General features: G+C 47.3%; 2 protein-coding genes across 20 annotated transcripts in view; both read right to left on the reverse strand.

Moving 5' to 3' along the window:
• Positions 1-690: 690 nt before the first annotated feature.
• LOC117138294 (protein MTSS 2) overlaps positions 691-19,090 on the reverse strand; it is a 42,444-nt gene continuing 24,044 nt past the window's right edge. The window contains exons 3-20 of one of the 19 annotated variants that reach the window (XM_033300280.1): positions 14,184-14,245; positions 13,340-13,413; positions 10,764-11,218; positions 10,446-10,703; positions 10,242-10,322; positions 9,833-10,135; positions 9,445-9,459; positions 9,159-9,273; positions 8,226-8,543; positions 6,151-7,791; positions 5,349-5,470; positions 4,929-5,198; positions 4,073-4,279; positions 3,521-3,836; positions 2,381-3,268; positions 1,661-1,812; positions 1,464-1,582; positions 1,198-1,289 (exon numbers count right to left, since the gene is read on the reverse strand). In XM_033300280.1, the coding sequence (XP_033156171.1) occupies positions 1,472-1,582; positions 1,661-1,812; positions 2,381-3,268; positions 3,521-3,836; positions 4,073-4,279; positions 4,929-5,198; positions 5,349-5,470; positions 6,151-7,791; positions 8,226-8,543; positions 9,159-9,273; positions 9,445-9,459; positions 9,833-10,135; positions 10,242-10,322; positions 10,446-10,703; positions 10,764-11,218; positions 13,340-13,413; positions 14,184-14,245 (5,388 nt within the window). In that variant the 3' untranslated portion in view covers positions 1,198-1,289; positions 1,464-1,471. Of the gene's footprint in view, positions 1,290-1,463; positions 1,583-1,660; positions 1,813-2,380; positions 3,837-4,072; positions 4,280-4,928; positions 5,199-5,348; positions 5,471-6,150; positions 7,792-8,225; positions 9,021-9,158; positions 9,274-9,444; positions 9,460-9,832; positions 10,136-10,241; positions 10,323-10,445; positions 10,704-10,763; positions 11,219-13,339; positions 13,414-14,183; positions 14,246-19,090 lie in introns of all 19 variants that reach the window. The other 18 variants (XM_033300279.1, XM_033300277.1, XM_033300282.1 and 15 more) reach the window with 18 other exon arrangements.
• LOC117138297 lies at positions 18,106-19,027 on the reverse strand. Its single transcript, XM_033300297.1, has 3 exons — positions 18,758-19,027; positions 18,516-18,692; positions 18,106-18,333 (listed from the first exon to the last, which is right to left on the reverse strand). Exons 1-3 carry the CDS (start codon positions 19,001-19,003, stop codon positions 18,157-18,159), a joined length of 600 nt encoding a protein of 199 aa, XP_033156188.1. The 5' UTR covers positions 19,004-19,027; the 3' UTR covers positions 18,106-18,156.

Here is a 19,090-nt window from a genome sequence, read left to right on the forward strand (position 1 = left end):
TGCCACGTTTTTGGTTACGAGTTTGCCAATATTCATCGATTATTGGTGAAGCCTTGAAAAGCCTATATACAAAATATTTTGTAAATATTTAAAAAGTCTATCAACTATAAGTAGTACGCTTGTAGGTATTAAAAGGTTCGAATTCGGGGGATAGGAAATATGTTTACCTTAAGGGCATGCTACAATCAGATCTCCGTTGAAGTTAAAGTGTAAAACAACCAAGATCTGGAGCTAAAAAATTGCATTTTGTTCTACGTTTGATGAACTGATATGAATACAAATGATATTGTTAGTATTTAACATTGTGAGACGGGATTCACTCGGGATGCATTTAAAATGGCAATAAAAGATTCAGTCCAATGGAAATGATATGATATGAACATGTTCATATAGCACTTTAAGTAGGTGCGAAATATTCTGGGGAAGACTGATCTCCAACGTTCCCCTTTCCGCTTGGCAGTAGATAGTTATAGTTCTTAAAAGCAGATCCAATTGCGTTACTTCTTCGTAGATTCTTGTAAAGTTACAGTGGGATACCGAGTATTTTGTTAACGCGTTAACTCTATTTATTCAATACAATGTTTTATGGGTTATATTTGAAAATACGCTCAGACATGGCCCAATTGACTTGCAGTTGACAGTTTACAAAACAAAAAAAATATTACAAAAGTAAAAAATACTCAAAACATGTACGATAAATTCCATTTATTAGGCGTCAGATTAGTTTCGAGTGTTTGTTAAACTCATATTAATATGTATGTACATAAATAAGCAAGGGAAATTATAAATACAGGAAATACATAAACATAAAATATCTTCAAACAGAAGTTCTCTAAAGATAAATTCGAGTTGCAGATATAAATAAACATACGAGTGCTAACTGTCTTCCATATTGTATTCACTTAACAGAGAAAGCCTTTCGACACATTTTTGGGATACAGGAAATCAAGAAAGGTATTGATTAGTTCGAGTTAAGCTTAATGCTCCTGTTAAATATCGTATATCGAATATATTGTGTATCGTAATCATATGTATTTAAGTTGTATGCTGTGTTTCGAGTTTTCAGTTTCAAACCAAACTCTGCAGAGCCCTGCAATCGAGCAGGCGTCGGGCCTCATGATTATTCATAGATTAATTATAATGGTAATAAATATGCTGCTTCGCTTAGCCTATAGGTTAATTCAATGTATCTTGGGAGCGCTGCGATCGTTGATCTTCTGGTTACGCTTTAAGGTGGCTCCGCGCTTGATTTGATCCATCAGCGATTCGTGACAGATGCGAGGGTCCGGCTGAAAGAGTCCACAAAGAGCGGATTAGAGGGGCACTTGGCTGGCAAAAGCTTAGGTTATCTATCGTTAGATCGGAGAGCAGTTAGTTGGCAGAACGTGGCACTGAGTGGATTAGCTGCCAGCTGGCTTAGTAGGCTTCAAACGAACGAGAACGACTAGGAACGAACAAAATACCTTAGCACTTAGCACTGATCTTCGCAAGTGGCATTGGTGGTTGTGCTGGTGTTGGGATAGGTGGGTGGTCTACGGTATTGCGCACTGGGTCGCGATAGTTTTTGCGGATTTTGATACATCTAATAGCCATGGTGCCATGGACAGAGCATAGAGAGTGTTGGCAATCGGGTGAGTTGCTGTCGAAGTGCACTACTTACCAGGGCCTTGCTGTTGATGAGATTTCGCACGGCAAATGCTCGTCCAGACATTCCCTGCTTCGCCAGCTTCGCGTTGAGATTCTCGAGGAATTCGGCCTTGGTCTTGGCCCGAATACTGCCAGTCTTTTCGATATTTGTGCTTGTGGCATAGTCTATTGATATGCGTTGTCGATACGGGTACCAATTCGGGTGCATAAAAGAAAATGGTAAGCAAACATGATCGATCAATGGTGGTGTGGATGTTGGCTGGCGCAGAAGTGGTTAATATGGTGGTCAATCCAAATGGAAATGCAAAATAAAAGTCAACAATTGTTGGTAAGAGTTCGACTCGATGATGATTGATGATTGGAAAGATTGGAATGAAAGTTGACTGCGGATCGAGCTGCGGCGGAAACTGCAATCCCATGTTGACCCGACCCGAGTTTCCAGACGCACTTGACACAATCTCAATCAGGTTAATTGGCAACACTTTCCAAACGAAAACTCAAACTCAAACGAAACAAAAGCAAAAGAACATATGCAGCATGCGCCAAAGGAAAACTTAGAGCTAACATCAAATCAAAATTGAATGGCCTCAATCGAGCGAAATAGAAAATCAGCAAAACAATAATATACAACAAACAGCGAGCTCATTCCTTGCAATAAAATCATACGTAATGAAATCAAACCAACTCAAATCGAATCGAATGGAATCAATTCAAATCCAGCTCGCGCTCTTACTTGGATGATGTGCCTGGGAATGGGCATGGGCATTGTGGTTATAGTAGGCAGCGCCGCCGTTGCTGTTGCCCCCGGCAGCATCGCGATAGTGGTGCTGCTGCTGCTGCTGAGCCTGCTGCTGCTGGTGATGGTGGCCGCCGCGCGAGGTTGTGGCATAAATGCTGGCCAAGGACCCAGTAACGGGCGAGCCGCATGTGGGCGAGGCCGAGGGCGAGTGAAACTTGACGGCCGTTGTCTGTATGAATGGATTCGTGGAGACGAATATCTTTTGCTGCACACTTGAGTGGCGTGAAGGAATGGGCGGCTGGCGTTGCTGGTGTTGTTGGTGTTGCTGGTGCTGCTGTTGTTGGTGATGCTGCTGCTGCAGCTGATGTTGCTGCTGCTCCGCCAAGTGCTGCTGCTGTGCAGCTCTAAGCTTCTGCTGGGGCAGCGGCAACTGCGGACGCTGACCTAAGTGCCCATTGCCGTTGCCAATGCCCATGCCTGTCGGCTGTTGATACTGCTGATGCAACCGCTGCTGCTGCTGCTGCTGCTGCATCATATTCTTGGGCAGCGTGGCCGTGGACGAGGCTGCTGCATAGGCGCTCGAGTGAGACGCGTTCTGGCCAGTGGGCGGACGGGCCATCTTCTTTGGCATCGTGGCCGATGCACCGGCGGCGTAAATGGGCGGCGGTGGGGGATCCTCCAGAGGAGGCGGACAGGTGTAGTGCTGCTGCTGCGGCGGCTGGTGGTGCTGATGGGAATGAGCCTGTCTCATGTTTGGCGATTGCGCAGCTGCTGGATTTTTGGTAAACGAACTTGAGTAGATGGCCATGTCTTTGCTGTTTGCAACTGCTGCATTCGGCGGCTGAGGTGGCTGATAATGCGAGTTGGCCGAGCCAGGAGCCGCTGCCGTTGTCGGTGGGGATGCGGATGCGGATGAAGAGTTCGAGAATGAGCTGACTTTGGAGAGCAACGATGATGTGGATGAAGACAGGGGAAAGTGAGGCAATGCATTGAAAGAGGTGGTCGGTGTTAGAATGGACGGTTTAGTGCTGCTGTTGGCCGCATGAGCCGATGACATTGCTGATGATGAGGTGCCGAAACTAGCGTAAATTCTATGCTGTTGCTGGTGCTGCAGCTGGATTTGTTCAGATTTACCGTCATAGTGTTGCTGCTGTTGCGGCTGCGACATGGACAGGCCACTCCGCATGTAGATCGACTCTCCTCCGGGCGCCTGCTGGTTGCCGTAGATCCCCTCGACGTGCTGCTGCTGCTGTTTGCCGCTGAGTCGTGCATTGAGCTGTGCAATTAGGTTCGGATTCGCCTTTGGCTGTGTCGGTGGCAGTGGGTGAGCATGTCCGTTGGGACTGGGGCTGCTGGTGCGGAAGCTGGACATGCTGTTGACCAGTTTGGGCTGGGCGTATATGCCGCCGCCACCCCCTCCGCCCGCGGCTGGTGATGAGGTGCGGAACGTCTGGTCGTGAATGTGTGTCAGTGATGGTGTGGTTGTGGCATGAGAGAAACGAGAGGAAGACGGGCACAAATTAAAAGTTAGCCAAAGCACGACCAAAGCTAAGCACTAGAGTAATCTATGACTATGGCATTACAACTAAGCTGGAAGGAGGGCAGTCGTGTTAGGCCAGAGAGGCGCTCCCAAAGACGGTTGTTAGTCTTGGTTAGTAGCCCGCGAGATATCCGCTGGTCACTTACGGCATCGACTTGGTAGACAGGCGGTGGCTGTGGCTGTGGCTGATGCAGATGCTGGTGTTGCTGCTGGTGGGTAAAGCGTTGCTGGTTGGCCATCTGCTGACCGCCGGGCTGTTGGCCGCTGGCCAAGGCCTGGGCATAGGCGTGCAGATCCAAGTAGGAGTCGTAGTATACGGTCAGGTCCTCATTGAGGGGGGAGTTGTGCGCAGACTACGTGGGGGATTGGGGTTTCGGTTTTTGTGTGGTAGTGGTGAAGCAAACGTAAGTTGAAATAAAATGAAATCATAAGTTATAGAAGAAGATGACTAAATTTGAAGGTGGCTCTAGACTCGTGCGATAGTTAGACCCAATGAATTTAACCTAACTCTCACGGCTAACTATACTGGCTTTCTTTGGGGAAATCTCGAGTCTCCCAATTCGTATTTCTATGCCCAATGAGCTCAAAGTATAGCTACATTTATACAATTTGGCAGTTTTATTTTATCACCTCCAAGATATTGAACAGAAGAAAATAACAAATAGTGCTGGCACTAGAAAATGTATGGAATAAAGCTTATGCTTGAATAAAGGCATTAAAAATCTATTTTTTGTTTACCGGGGCTAGGCAACAAGAATCCCTACAGTTTACGATTAGTGGATAAGCAAATGGATACTGTGAAACTCAAGACTTCTATAGATCATTGTAGCTTTTAAGTTTTTAGCCAGATATATGAACTTTGTAAGTAAAGCCAAATACATCTGCAATCTGACTGCTTAAATTGGTAGTAACCAATTGGGTTGCAAACTCAAATAGCCAGGTGAGAGTAGGAATTCAAACATTTTGGTACAGATGGGAACGGGAGGCGAACCGAGCACACACCTGCAATAGGGGTTGCTGCTGCTGCACCTGTTGCTGCTGAAGCTGCTGCTGCTGCTGTTGCTGCTGCATGCGTCTGAGGGACACAGGTGATGCTGGCTGGTGCCGCATGGCTGCCAGGGCTCTTACCGTCTCCGATACCTTCAGCGCTGAGCTGGGAATCTGGGGCATGGCGTCCAGCATGAATGGCGGTGGCGGCGGTAAGTGCTCGCTGGAGCTGCTTAGTTGGTGATTCTGCTGCGACAGAGTCGCGTGCTGTGGTTGCTGCTGCAGCTGCGTTGCGTAATTAAATCATAAGTTAAAGAATAAAAGCATAGAGGAAACCAAAGAGTGTGTGACCCAGAGTGTGAGCCCAGGCTTAGCGACTAGCTTAGATTAAGTGGCTAACTTAATTGGGTGTAGGTAATTGAAGGCTTAACTCACCCCGACCGAGGCATTGGGACTGGGGGTCACCGACGAACTGCGTCTGACTGGCGGCGGTGGCTTGGCCTGATTGATGGACGAGCGACGCCCGATGCGCGTGGAGCCACCGCCGGCTGCTCCTCCTGGGAAAAGTAAAAATCATAATTAGTGGGGCGGATTAAGTCATTTGTTTCTGCTGTTATTCACAGTTATGTACAGTTATCAGTTTATACACTTGGCACACAAAACACAGGACACCATCTAATACCAGTAGTTAGCGATAGACGCAGAGTTAGGATCTGCTGATCGAGAAAGTTATGAACGTTCTGGGTCTGCTGTGAATCATAATGATGACCCTGAAGCGAGTGGAAAAGCATTAATGGCAGTGATGGCCCTTTCGATACCACTTCATGACGAAAAGACATTTCCCCTAATTCAAGCGATTTCGCAAAATGCAATTTTATAAAAGAAATTTTTAGTTACAATCGATCGAATCTGATTAGTGATTAAGCATTTAGCAGTTAGTGGCAGTATCATGCGGTTTTTGAGTTGTCTGTGGATGATCTGAACTTGATGAACGTGTGACTTGATTGTATGAGCGTAGTGCTTAGCGAGAGAAACCAACTCCAATTTCAAAAAGGTTACCACATCGAACTTATAGCAAAAATAAGGAACCCAAAACCACGTAAAGTTACTTCGGCAAGCACGAAATGATAAGGATATTCGCAAAGGTACAACAAAGTAGGAACGTTTTCAAAATAAGGAATCAAAAACCAAAACCATAAACCCAAACAAATCAAAATCAAATTGAAACGAAACGAACCCGACAAAGAAGCCGGCCGGGGCGTAATGCACGGCTTGAGATGGGCATTGCCATTGGAAATGCTATTGGCGTGGTGGGGATTGGCTGGGGCATTGGAGCACACATATGGATGGGCGGGTGGTCGGTCACTGGCGGGCAACATCGATGGCCGGGCATTTGATGGTGATGAAGTGGTGGCTGGTAATGGTAATGACGATAGCGATGACGATGATAATGGCAAATGGCCGCGAGGTGATGACGGTGACAATGCCATTGTGGGCGTCTTGCACTGCGTGTGATTGGATGTGGCTGTCTGATTTTGGTTTGGCATTCTATGATTTGGATTCGGGTACGGGTCTGTGGATGCTGTTGCGGTTGCAAATGCAGATGCTGATTCTGATGCAGATGCAGTAATATTGGCGGCTTGTTGATTAGTGACATTACAGTTTCTGGTTTGGGGCGACTGTGGTGAGTGTTGCTGTTCTTGTGGTGCTTGCTGCTGCTGCTGCGTTTCTTGCTGCTGTTGCTGCTGCTGCTGCAACTGCTGTTTAACCTTCAGCTTTTGCCTGCGTATTTTAGCATCTAGATCGGCCTTAAAGTCCGACTTTCGCGGCACGACAGGCCTATCGCCCGCAGTGGGCACGGGGCCGTTAAAAATACTCAAGCTGGTGGGCTTGGGGGGCAGCTGGCGCCTTGCAAGTTCTACTGGTGGGCTACTGCCATCTATATCCTGCTGTTGTGTCTGTGGAAAATGCTGGTCCTGTGGCCTGCTCTGTACCGCCTGCTCACTGGGTGTTTTACCTCTTTGCGGGCTGCCGCGTCCGAGGAGCTGCAACTGCTGCTCACTGGTGGCGCGAAACGAGGAGAGTCGCTGCTTGGCGGGCGCCACAGTTGCTGTTGGCGGTGGCTGGCCACCGGCAGAGTCCGGCGAGGAGTCCGGCGAACCGGCCAAATTGGCGGGCAACTGCTGCAGCTCGCGCATCTCGTGCAGCTGCAGCGCGTGTGGCTGCGGATCCTTGGTCCGCAGCACTACAATCTCCGAGTTCTGCTTCACAAACTCAATGTCGGGCGTGTTGGGAATCTGGTGGTCGTAGATTACCACCACGGCACTGCCGCTGTCGCTGCAGGTATCCACATAGGCGTGGCGCGGCTGGCCGAGACAAACGCTGTCGGAGGCCAGCGAAACAGCGTCCTCCCGATTCGCATTGGCCGCGAAGTGCGCGAAAGTGGGATTCTCGTAGCCGCCGGCCGTTAGGCCACCGGTCAGCGAACTCGTCTCGCTCACATAGCAGCGACTCAGCTCCGAATCGCTGGCGCCCAGCAGATCCCGGTCCCGATCCCGATCCCGATCCCGCCGCCTGACGTCCATATCGTCGCCGGCCAGTTCGTCGGACGTGGTGTCGGATATGTCCGTTCCACAGCCGCTCGAGTTCGTCTGATTGCTGATGGCGCAGGGCTCGATGTTGCTGGTGGCGGGCAGGTTGTTGTTGTCGCTGCTGCTGATGCTGCTGGTCGTCGTATTGTTGTTGTTGCTGCTGGTGGTGCTGCCGCTTATTATGTTGCTCGGCGGCTTGACCTTGCCCTCATCGATCTCGCGTTGGAACGAGTCTAGTTCGCCAATTAAATTATTTAGTGCTTGTATTGAATCTTCGAAAGACTTGTCTGTTAAGTTCATATTTTCATATTTGTTGGTATTGATTTTGGAGATGGTGTTGTTGTTGTTGTTGTGCAGTTGGTTCATTGTGAAAAATAGTTTACAGATGGCAGAGATTTTGGGTAGGGTGAACATGAAGTCGAAACCGAAAAATATTTAATGGTTTCAAGTTGGTTTTTGTGCAGTTGTTGCCGTTGCGTTTACACGACAAACCAAAAAAATTTGTATAGAAAGGGGAGGGAAAAACAAATAAGAAATTTGGGGGTTAAAAAATATTCACGATATGTTTGTCAATTATAAATAAAAATGGGCGCTGGACATGAAAGTTGGAGACCGGGGAATCTCATGTTTAAAGTGCTCTTTGGTGCTGGGTGGGCAGGGTGCTAGGATCAATTGACACACTTCGCCTTCAAAGATCCGGCTGATCGCTGATTCAACTCACCCATTTCCTGCTGCTCCGCCTCGGATCGTCGAGTTCCGCCTCCCGAAGCTGGGGAACCGGATGCAATCTGAATGGGAGCTGGAGGCGAGACCGCTGCCGCTGCTGCCGCCTTTTCGAACATTGAAGCCTTCTGCAGGACAGAGGCCCTTGATCGCTCATCCGTCTCGTCCGCTACGCTGTTGGCTGGACCCTGATCCTGTCCTGCTGCGGCCTGCTCGGTGATCTTCAGCACCTCGCTGGAGGGAGGTGTCGGGGAGCTGACCTGGTAGACAAATCCCAAACCGGACCCAGGACCTAAGCTGCTGCCACTGGGAGTACCTGCGGCAGTGGACGTGGGGGAGTTGGTTAGCAGGGGCGAGTAATGGTTCTGTGGCGTGGAGCTGCCACTGGACGGCGAGGTGGTGTTCGTGTTGGTGCTGGTGCTGTGGTTGTGCTGGCCCACCAGCGAGCCGCAAGCGACGGTGGAGTCGATCGACGGATGCGAGTGAAGTGACGATGCCGTCGAGGATATGGAATGGGAGCGTGTGGCAGTGGCTGAGTGGTGATTCTGCTGCGATTGATGATGCTGCTGCTGGAGGAGCTGATGCGAGCCGGTGGAGTCGTTGGAATGCTGGGAGCTGGTCGAGTCAATGGAGCTCTGCTGCTGCAGAGGCGGCGTAGAGGGCTTCTGCTGCTGGTTGGTCTGCTTCAAAGCGGCCATGGTGGCCAGCTCCGACATGTTCACATAGGTGGGCGGCGTCTGGGGCTGCTGATTTTGCTGCTGCTGCTGCTGTGCATGATGCGCTGCGGACAGCTCTGTGTGCGGATGATGTTAGCAAGGACATGCGGGTGGACACGGTTATTAGTAAGACTGATGGGATTAGCCAAGGGTAAGCGTGCACACAAATACACGGAGACAAGCTGGGCAATTGCCGGGCATGGCGCACCACCTACCTTTCGTGATATGAGCCGGAATCGGCGAGGGGCACTGGCGCTGCAGCAGGTTATTCCCGCTACCCTGGCGGTGGTTACTCTGGGCCGAAAGGGGTCGCTCCAACGACGAGCAGCGCTGAAAAGTGGGTAAAGCCAGTGGTTAGTCACGGTGCAAGTCGAAATGTTTTGGGTTTAATGATGAGGCGACTTAAAGGTCCTAGTAGTTGTCAGTGGTCTAGCGGGGCGCATGCAAATGAGCGCGCTGTTGGATCTACGATTGGTGGGGCTCTGGCTCTGGAATACTCACCACATGGGCTGGCTTCTATGGCGAGTGTCATGGCCAACAGAACGAGAGAGACAACTTAATAGAATGTACAAAGTCAATAGACGGTTTCCCGCCTATTCGAATATTCTCCTTCTCTAAAATCGACTATTTTTGAAATCTTCGTAACTGGTGTTCGATTTTATTGATGCAACTTGATCTTTAATTTAATTTAATATATTTATTTTAGGGTTCTTTGTTTGGCTAATTCCGTTTTCTCTACTTTACGACCAGAGAAAAGCTTAAACAACCAAAATTTGTTCTCATTTAGTCATGTACTTGATTGTCGTAATGACCAGAGAACAGTCATCAGTACATTAAAAAATAATCAAAACACCCTCGTAGTTTGATTTTACAACTAATCCATACTTACAACTGGCAAGGGAGGCCGGCTAAGTGAGGCAGCCGGTGATTTCTGGGTGGCCGGAGTGGCTTGTCCGGATAACGGCTGTCCATTAGGGGCTGCGGTTCCGTTGTTCAGGCAGCTGCCCGACTCGTGAATGGTCTCCGGGTTTTGGAACGTGTAGACGGTCAGCGGCGGACGCTGGTGACCCTTTTCGTATGCCGTCGAAATCGTGTGCGGACGGTCAGCGGTCGGTGGCAGGGTGTCGACGCCATCCTGGGAATGTGGGGGCCAGGTGGAGACATTTGCCGTCTGGTTCGTTGCATTCGAAGTCTGCGGGGAATCAGCAAGGCAGTTAGTTAAGTCAAGGCAGTTAAAGATGACGCGGAGAGGTATTGGTAATTTGGTCAAATTTAACGGAAGAAAAACAAATGAAAACCTGTGTTGTTAAAGCTGGCGATGAGCAAAAGCCACTATCACTGGATTCACCAGGTTTCAAGCGAATTGCGGGCGTTACAAACTAAAAAACAAAAACGAAACACAAAAGAACATTGATGAAAACCAAGAAATGAGCGGACGCCACAATGCCGAATGCGGGTTTGATGGTGACTAGGCAACTAGGAAACCCTCTGACATGACGCACCTGCGACAGGGAGCGCGGATAGTGGTGGTGGCCGGGCGAGTTGCTCGAGCCGCTGCTGTTCATACTGCTGATGGAGCAGACGGAGCTCTTTCGGGATCCCAGCGAGTTGGAGCAGCCGCCGCCCTGCGAGCCGGAACCGCCACCCGGGGACTCCGGGTACAGATTAATGCTGGCCTTAGCGTCGTGGATTAGCTCCTCGGAGGCCTGGGGCAGAACACTGGGCTCCTTGGTTACTAGGGCAATTGACTGCATGGCTTCCTGTAGAATTGGAACTATTAATAGTCACTGAGCTGACAATGCATACACCGCTCTACGCACCTGTAGGTGACCCAACTCTGACATGACCTCGCACTCCTCGTGTACCACTGGCTGTAGCATGTGGACGAAGCTGCAGTAGCGCAGACGCTCCTCCACCATGGCCGCCCTCAAGGATTTCTTCTCGACTTCCTCCAGTTCCGCCCGGCGCAGGGTGACATCCTGCATGTGCGAGTCCATCAGGGACTGCAATCCGTCCGTCTGGCCCTTGCGCGCTTTCTTCTGCAGGCGCAGCGTGTCGCTGGAGCGCTTCTTCAGCTCACTGCGACAGCGCTTGTACTCTTTGGCATGGTCTTTGTCGATGGTGGCCACCGTGCGCTTCCAGTCCTCGATCCTCTCCTGCAGCGGCTGCACCAGGCAATCCATGATGGCGCTGGTGAAGGTCTTCAGCCGTGTCTCAACCGCCTTGTGGCGGAGGCAAACGCGGGTCAGGGCGGTGCCGATCTCCTTGGAGGCGCCTGCAATCGAAGGAATATATATTATAATTTAAGATCAATGATTCCATTGGAAACTATATTCTTTGATTTTAATCATCCACTGCATTGACCACTTTCCACTTGTTTCGCCTTCGAATGCCTAGAACTTGTATGTTTCGTAACCCAAATTTAGTTGCGACTAAATAACAGTACGATCAAGCAAGTAGGCATGCAATATTAAACAGTTGCCAAATTAAATTACTGGAGGGGAACATCCATCCATCCATCCGCGGGCCACGAGGAATTAAGCTGGCAGCGGAAATGTTTAGAGCATGCAGCAACCATCGCACGCCATGGGCTGTCGTTTCAATTTGGAGGCGCAGCAGACAGCATTGCATGCGACACGAATCGGGACTCCATTCCTCCAGTCTTTGGTCCCGACTCCCAAGCCCCAAGTCCCAAGTCCCGTGTGTGCCCATTATGCCATGCCACAGATAGAATCAAAGGCGGATCCGGGACAACTGGTCAGGCCAACAGCTACTGCTCCTGCCTCTGCTTCTGCGTCTGCATATCACGAGCAAATGACAGGCGGTCCGATTATCTCGGACTGCCTCCGACTCAAGGAATGACTTTTGCCATCGTCGTTTAATGTGTAATTATCTGCCAAATAGGCAGCCGCTTATGCATTCTCCTTTGACATGCCCCCTCTCAGAGCCACTTGCTCCAAATCCCAAATAATTGAATGGATATAAGCTGAGTGTGCCCAGAAACACCACCACCTTGTCGACCCCTCAAGATGACCGTGTGCCAAGTGCGAATCGAGAATCTACAACCGAGGCTCGAGTTGCGTTCCACCCTCGTTTTGGGCGTCACCATAGGCGAACTGACACTTGTGCCGATGCTTGACCGAACTAAGCCAAGTAACCACTAAAACTAATGAAACCATTTAGCAAGTGCAAACGACCAGGCCAGCAGGCGTCTGGTGCCCAAAAGGGGTGGCTGGCTAGCCAATGGCAGGAACTACGAGGATGTGCACTTAGCACCAGCCACACACCAAAGCCATGGAGTAGCGTTAAGAGTATCAAGTGCACATGGCGGGAGTGGATCAATATATGCTAATGCCAAGCTCCGTGTGCGGATGATTGAAGAGTTAAGTCTGCCAATCCGGCAGCAGTGCTAAATCGGAATTCAGAAGCTTAACTGAATAAAGCCGGTTTGCCGCACAAATCTCATCTACAGTTTTATCAATCAACAGCAAATGCGGATAAAGCACTTAATTTATTGTTATTTCCCACTGAAATATGAACGAAATTAGCCATGGATAATTACTTTCTGCCTCGAATTGAATTATTAAACGCGCATTTACTACATAAATACTTTCTTTTAACTAGCTTTTAAAATAACACTTCAGCACGAAAGGCCAAAAATTCACAAAAAAAATGCTTTTAAATGCAATTGCCAATGTAACATTAAATGTAACAAAGATAATATTGCATCTCCTCAAGAGAAATGTTTTAATCGCACGACTGACTAGTATTTATAGATTGCATGCTTATGAATATAACAATTTCATATGCGGAATAGTAATTAAGGTGTTACTTTGTTACCACCACACCCAACAAGACTGTTCCCTAATTTCAGTCCGTATATCCGCGTCAAGACCTCGTTTAAATTGAGTAAAGATTTGGAACATCCATAAATCCATGATAATTGAAAAATGTCAATGTAATGTAGCTACATCTTCGAGCTCCTCGAGTTCCCCGTGTGGCGACTGGTAACGATCACAGCTCTCCCATCTGGTAATTTTCGCATTTCCCGTGCGGACCGAGGTGGGCTGTGAGAAACGGACGTCGGACATTGCATAATCGGGCACTCGATAAATACATATAAATAGCAGAACCAGCGAAATGCGTGAGCTCAGACAGAACAGCAACATCGCCAGTCGGACGCAGAGAAGGGGAATTTCAACAACGTAAACACCGAAAGCATGAATGTGTATAAAAATCAGATCGATGACCGCCGCCGACTGCGCGTAGACCCATGAATAATGAGCAGCGGAAAGCTATGATGCAGTACCTGGGCCAGCGGTGGAGGGGAATCCCCTGTACTTTCAGTAGCGGCTGATAGGCGGGCAGCCCAGACGGGTCCACGGTTTGAACTTACCTCTTGAGTTGGTCGCCGCATCGGCTATCTTTTGGAAGGCATCCAAATAGGCGGCGATTGCCTGGATGGCGGCCCTGTGAAGAGAGAGGAGAGCAAATACAACATCATTATTATGGTGGGCCCAGCCAGATAGATTTAATAAACATCTTCTCCAATTGCCCGTGGGCGACATTTCAATTAGGCGACAGCTAAGAAAAAAACACGGAACATTCTCATTCTCTGCGGTATCTGAAGATTTGAATACCCTTTCGGATGAAATAAGCTAGTTTAACAAGCGCTCATTGAACTAATTGCAGCTGCTCCTCTGATGGAGTATTATACCCACATCTAGGGTATACAAAAGTGGTATCCACCTGGGCGTCTTGATCCGGGCGTCCTCACCTCGCGGGGAATCGGTCAAGATGTGTGTCAAGCGCAGTGGGCAAGCACCGGAGCGAGTTTTGGCAAGCCCCGTGATTTGAACTCGGACAACAGGATTTGGGGTAGTGATTAATGCAGCCGCTATTCGGCGGCGGCTATATACTTATGCCCAGACATTGCCGCGGGAAAATTTGGGCCAAGTCTGAGCATAAAAAGCACAGAGAAAATAAAGCAAACAAATGCCCGCCCCACGAGCAGAAATTTAGCAACAGCAGAAAGAGCACAAAAATAATCATAGACACATTATATGTTTTACGACTGAGTGTGAGGAAGTGGAAAGCATAAAGGCAATTGAGGCAAACAAATTTGTTTATTTACACGCAGTTCTCGTTCTAAAGTTTTGCAACTGCAGTCGTTAGTAGGCACCTGGTGAAATATCATTTTCCAGAATGGAGCAACCGATTCACACCCAAAGTAAACTTACCTCAAACAAGTGTGCAGTTTTCCGGCCTTAGCCACAAAATCCTCCCACAGGGGCGAAGTGTTCTGCAACAGGAAAAGACAGTAAATTAGTTAAACAATTGTATGAAATATTTACGTCAAGAGATAGGGCAAACATCAAGTTAGAACTTAAAAACGAGCTAAAGGTTTCACCGTCATAATTAATCGAAATTCAAACGAAACTGAAGGAATTCAACAAACCAATTTCTCATTTGTGAAAATGAGGAATTAAATGATCCATTTAAGATTGCTTTTTAAAGTCTCAGGACTGGGAAGAAGAGAGTTTATATACAAAAGTTCAAAGTTCACATTGTCATCGTTTTTTCGCTGGATTAAATCTTATTGAGTTTGACTTTTGTTGTCTGCGCATTTCATTAAATGCGAATAAAGCAGAAAATTATGGTGCAAACTCAACGAGCAAACAACCCAAACATGATATCAACGAATAAGCAAAGTGAGAGACACATTTAATGTAATCAACGTGGGTGAGCTCCGATCCATATGGCTTCGATTGAATACGAAATCGAGCAATCCCCCAGGGGATACTTTTAATTAAGTTTCTGAGGTAATCTGGACTAATCAAATTTGCATATTAACAAGACTTCTAGAGCGAGAGTACAAAAGAAAGTCGTCATCATAGAAGATGGATTGATTGGACTTTTATGAGCATGGGAACTTTCGTCAATAATCCAAAGCTGCTCCCCTCAATACTCGCCACTGGGAGAGCTTATATTTGGCCAAAAAGCGAGCCCCCACATGGGTTTTTCTCACACAATCCTGTTCAGCCAACTCACTTATTTGGTCAAGACCACAAAGAGCTGCCGCTGGCTTCTGGCCAAGTATCAGTGTCACGATGGACGAACGGCAGCAGATTGTTAAGAGGCAGCGGTAAAAGGCCGCCAAAGACTTTATGTGTGCTTCTTTCTTAAAGAGAAATAATAGCGAGTGAGGACGCGCAAATGGTCAATAAAAGCGAAAACGAGTTTTCGTCTTGTTTTGTTTTGGCTCGGTTTTGCCCATAATAACGCTTCTCCATTACACAACAAATGACATTGAAACCAAGAGCCAGATGAGCGAAGCAGCCAAAGATCGAAAGCAGCAGGAGGCGTCTTTATGAAGACATAAAATGTTCCCATTTGGTGACCACAGTGATCACAGGAACCACGGAGGCAGAGCGAATTCATCCAGCCCAAATTGTAACTGCCAACTGCAGTTGCATTTCACTTTCGGTTTTTTGCGCAATCGGGCAGAAATAAATACCATCAAAATGTCAATTGCTAAGAAATCAAAATCGATTTCAATGCAAAATGCCCAAAAGAAGCCGGCTCTGGGCCACGGCAATTGCAATTGCATAAACAACAGCACTGCTCAAAGGTAAACGAACGAACGAGACAATGGCAGCGGAAAAGCCGGGAAATGGGCAAATAAATGCAACAGCAAAAACTGAACGGAAATCGATTTTTGGCTATTTTTGCCAGCTTTTATTTAATTTTTTTTTGTTCATATACTCGTATTGCCATGCAACCAATGAGTGCAACAAAAACCCTAAACAATCGTCAGCTCCACAAAAACGAATTGAACGCGGCATTCAAGTGATGATAACGACTTCTTTCCCCCTTTCACAAAACACCACATGCGAAATAAAATAAATAATAAATTGGGTTTGAAAAAAGTATGTTTGGAAATTCATTCAAAAATACAAAAACTATTGATAATACTATTAATTTTCTCGTGATATCACCAACTTATACTTTTAAATAAATTCAAAGAATGCAATTTGTGGGATAGAGAAATCAAGGAAAATCAATAAATAGCCAAGAAATCGGAACAGAATAAATTCCAATAGTCCAAAAAGACCAAATTTTTTCAAAGCCTATAAGCTGATTTTTTCAATGATTGAACCACGTTTCCAAGACGCGGCCCACATGCAAATTATTATTGTTTATTTGTTGCAAAACCATTTTTTGTGTGTGACAACCGACCGCCAGCGACAGCTTGATAAGCGGTTCTTGCCACGAATGCGTGGGCAGCGTCTTGTCGGCGTTTTGTGAATGAGCATTTTGTAGTCGTGGAGCGATATAGCCACCACCAATAAGGCAGCCAGCCATCCACTCGCGGGCCAAAACACGCGAAGCTGTCATTACGTTGACCAGGCCCAAACCATTCGCGTCCGCGTTGGCGTGGATGTTGTGTTTCGTGCTGGCGTTGGGAGATTTCTCAGCTGTTCCTGATCCCAGTGTTCGCCTTATGAATGAATAAGCGAGTGGAGCTGGGTTGCAGCTAGACGCATAGTAACGAAACCCCTTTTAAACTTAATTCCAAGTTCCAGTTAGTTAGTTACTGAAAGTGTTAAAGGTTCGTCTTAGCGGCTTGAATGCATTTACTTTTTATTCATTGTCCCCATATTTCTAGAGTATTTACTGTTTGCTGTTTAATAACCAGCCATCGAGCTGAAAGATCTCGTTCCCGCCAGTACGTGGTTGTATTCAAAACACTTTCCAGTTTCCGTCAGACATCGAAATCGAGTCTAAGCAAACGGAGGAAGCCAGCGAGTGCAATGGACGTGGTGCATCCATGCACATATAGTACACCACAACCGCTCCAAGTGTATCCATTTATCTTGGCAAGCCAACTCGGCCGGGAAGGCAGTGAGCTAGACACCTAAAAACCCACAATTTATGCCAGTCAGAGCAAACTGGAAAAGTTCACACAACCACCACGAGGAGAGGAGACCCACACCCATGCACACAACACACAGCTCACAACAAACGTGTGGCTGGCATTATAAACTCTTGATCTTTCCAATAGCCTACAAAGGCAGCCCACACGGACCGGCTCTCCAGCTGGTTCACAGCCCCATTCATGCTGCAATTTTGTTGCTATTTCGGTGCTGCTCCTCGATAATGCCCCAAAGATTCCCAGCAGCGGCTAGGTGGATAGAGGCGGAGATGGCCAATAAACGGGTTCAGAGCCATCCCGTCGCAACGTCCTACATAGCCAGCATTTTGGGTTGGCGAACAAAGCCACTGCCTCCAGAAAGAGCCGTTCCTTATGCTAAATCCAAGAGCCTGCCTGCGAAGCAGAAGTCCGCACTGATTGATTTTCTATGAGGTCCGACGTACCATATACTATATAGTATAGTGAGTGCCCGCGGCCATAATTTCGGTTTTGGCCAGATGTTGACTTTGCCGGATTGCCCGGAGCGGGCTGCAAAATCGTGCGCTGCTAATTTGCACCTAACGACGGTCTTTGTTTCTGGCTCTTCGGTTTAGAAAGTAGAAAATTATTCGCCGGGAATATGAAATGAAAGTGTTCCGAGGGTTCCCTTCCTGCCGCTTGAAAGTTTTCGCAAATCTGCCAGAAACATTATCCGTGAATTGGCAAGAGCTTTGCAAATTGGCAAATCGATTGCTGCGATTTGAATCGATCGGAACTTATGCCAATCATCATCGGGTAATCCAATAACCGACAATTGTATTTGCATATTCCCCATACAGCGACGGCAGTCGTGACCCCAAACAAAATACAGTCAGTATACGGTTATAAAGTACCCTCTGTTCCCGTATTCTCCTTAGTCTGCTCGTCGTTACCCGAGAAGTTACTTGCCACACGCAGCTAGCCGATATGGAAACCGCAACTTGAACTCAAGTTGCCGTCAACGCGTGCCACCAACCGCAAAACAAAACGGATCAAGAAGTTAACTGAATGGAGATATGGAAGGCAAGCCAGACCTTAAAGTTATGAGATCTGTTAAAAAACAATGCGATGTTTAAATTGCCATTAAATGTAGGAGTTAAGCACATTAAGTATAATATTCTACAATTAAAAAGAAAAATTTTTTTTTTTTTTATTTTTTTTATTTGCAATCTGTCTTGGTAGACAATAAGCAAATTTGGTAGCTTTAAATAATTATATAACCGGATAAAAAAAAATACACAAATAGTCCATTGTATCAACTAACGCAACTTAAGGGGTTCTCCTCTGATCTCCAAACAAATTGGGTTTGGGCGCGGTATATTCCTCTCGTCTAGTGCGTTAAACAATACGACAATTTTATAACGTCCTCGAAGAAGAGGTCCACGAAAATTCTCAAATTTCAGTCTGAGATCGAAGGGCTCGTGTGCCAGAAGGGTCTGTAAGAAATCGGAATATTTGCAAAATATTTTACAAACGAACTGTAGTGTTGCTTGCGACACCAAACTGGGATTACTCCACACTTGCACACAAGCATATGAATAATCTGCATCCCATATGGGAACTCCATGCTATTATATTCCACCATATTTGGTTGTCAAATTGCTTGAACTCCACTTACATCAGGCCCTCTGAAGCACTTCTTTTCCACCTCATGGCGATTGATAATAAACCTTGTCCAATACTTATACCAATACTGGTTCTTGTCGTACATGATGGAGCAAAAGTTTTGGGTGGCCATGCTAAAGACAGTGGGCTCCCAATTGCCGCGGTTGAAGTGAAATAAATCAAGTCTCGCCTACACGGATGCAAGAGTTTTGATATTAGAATCCAGGATTATTCCGAAAGTGCAGTTTGTGTTACAGTAATCCGATCGGTGGGCTGCACATCCCACACGACGGTGGCGTTCCCGGATACGTGGAGTATATCCCCTTCCTGGTCGACTACAATATCGTCTAAGTTGACTGCCTGGTGGATGTTGATGGATCCGGGCGGACCCTCAGTGCACGGCGAAAATATGTCCGGATCCTCGAGCAATAATTCGTAGTCTGTGGCCCAGGAACTGGTCACTCCGAATAAGAGCAGCAGCACAAATAACATGATGACCATAAAACCGAAAAGTGTTAGATCAAACCCTTTTATAGCCAATGCCACAATGGAATTGTTTGATATGTTTGATTTATACAACTTATAATA

The sequence above is a fragment of the Drosophila mauritiana genome, chromosome 2R (genome assembly GCF_004382145.1).
Source record: "Drosophila mauritiana strain mau12 chromosome 2R, ASM438214v1, whole genome shotgun sequence".
Lineage (NCBI taxonomy): Eukaryota > Metazoa > Arthropoda > Insecta > Diptera > Drosophilidae > Drosophila > Drosophila mauritiana.

Excerpts from the sequence above, each read along its gene's own strand:
- LOC117138297 (XM_033300297.1), bottom strand. The coding sequence starts at position 19,003 with ATGGTCATCATGTTATTTGTGCTGCTGCTCTTATTCGGAGTGACCAGT. Across the intron at positions 18,693-18,757 it reads AGCCCACCGATCGGATTACT|GCGAGACTTGATTTATTTCA; the intron begins GTAACACAAACT and ends GCATCCGTGTAG. Across the intron at positions 18,334-18,515 it reads AGTGCTTCAGAGGGCCTGAT|ACCCTTCTGGCACACGAGCC; the intron begins GTAAGTGGAGTT and ends GATTTCTTACAG.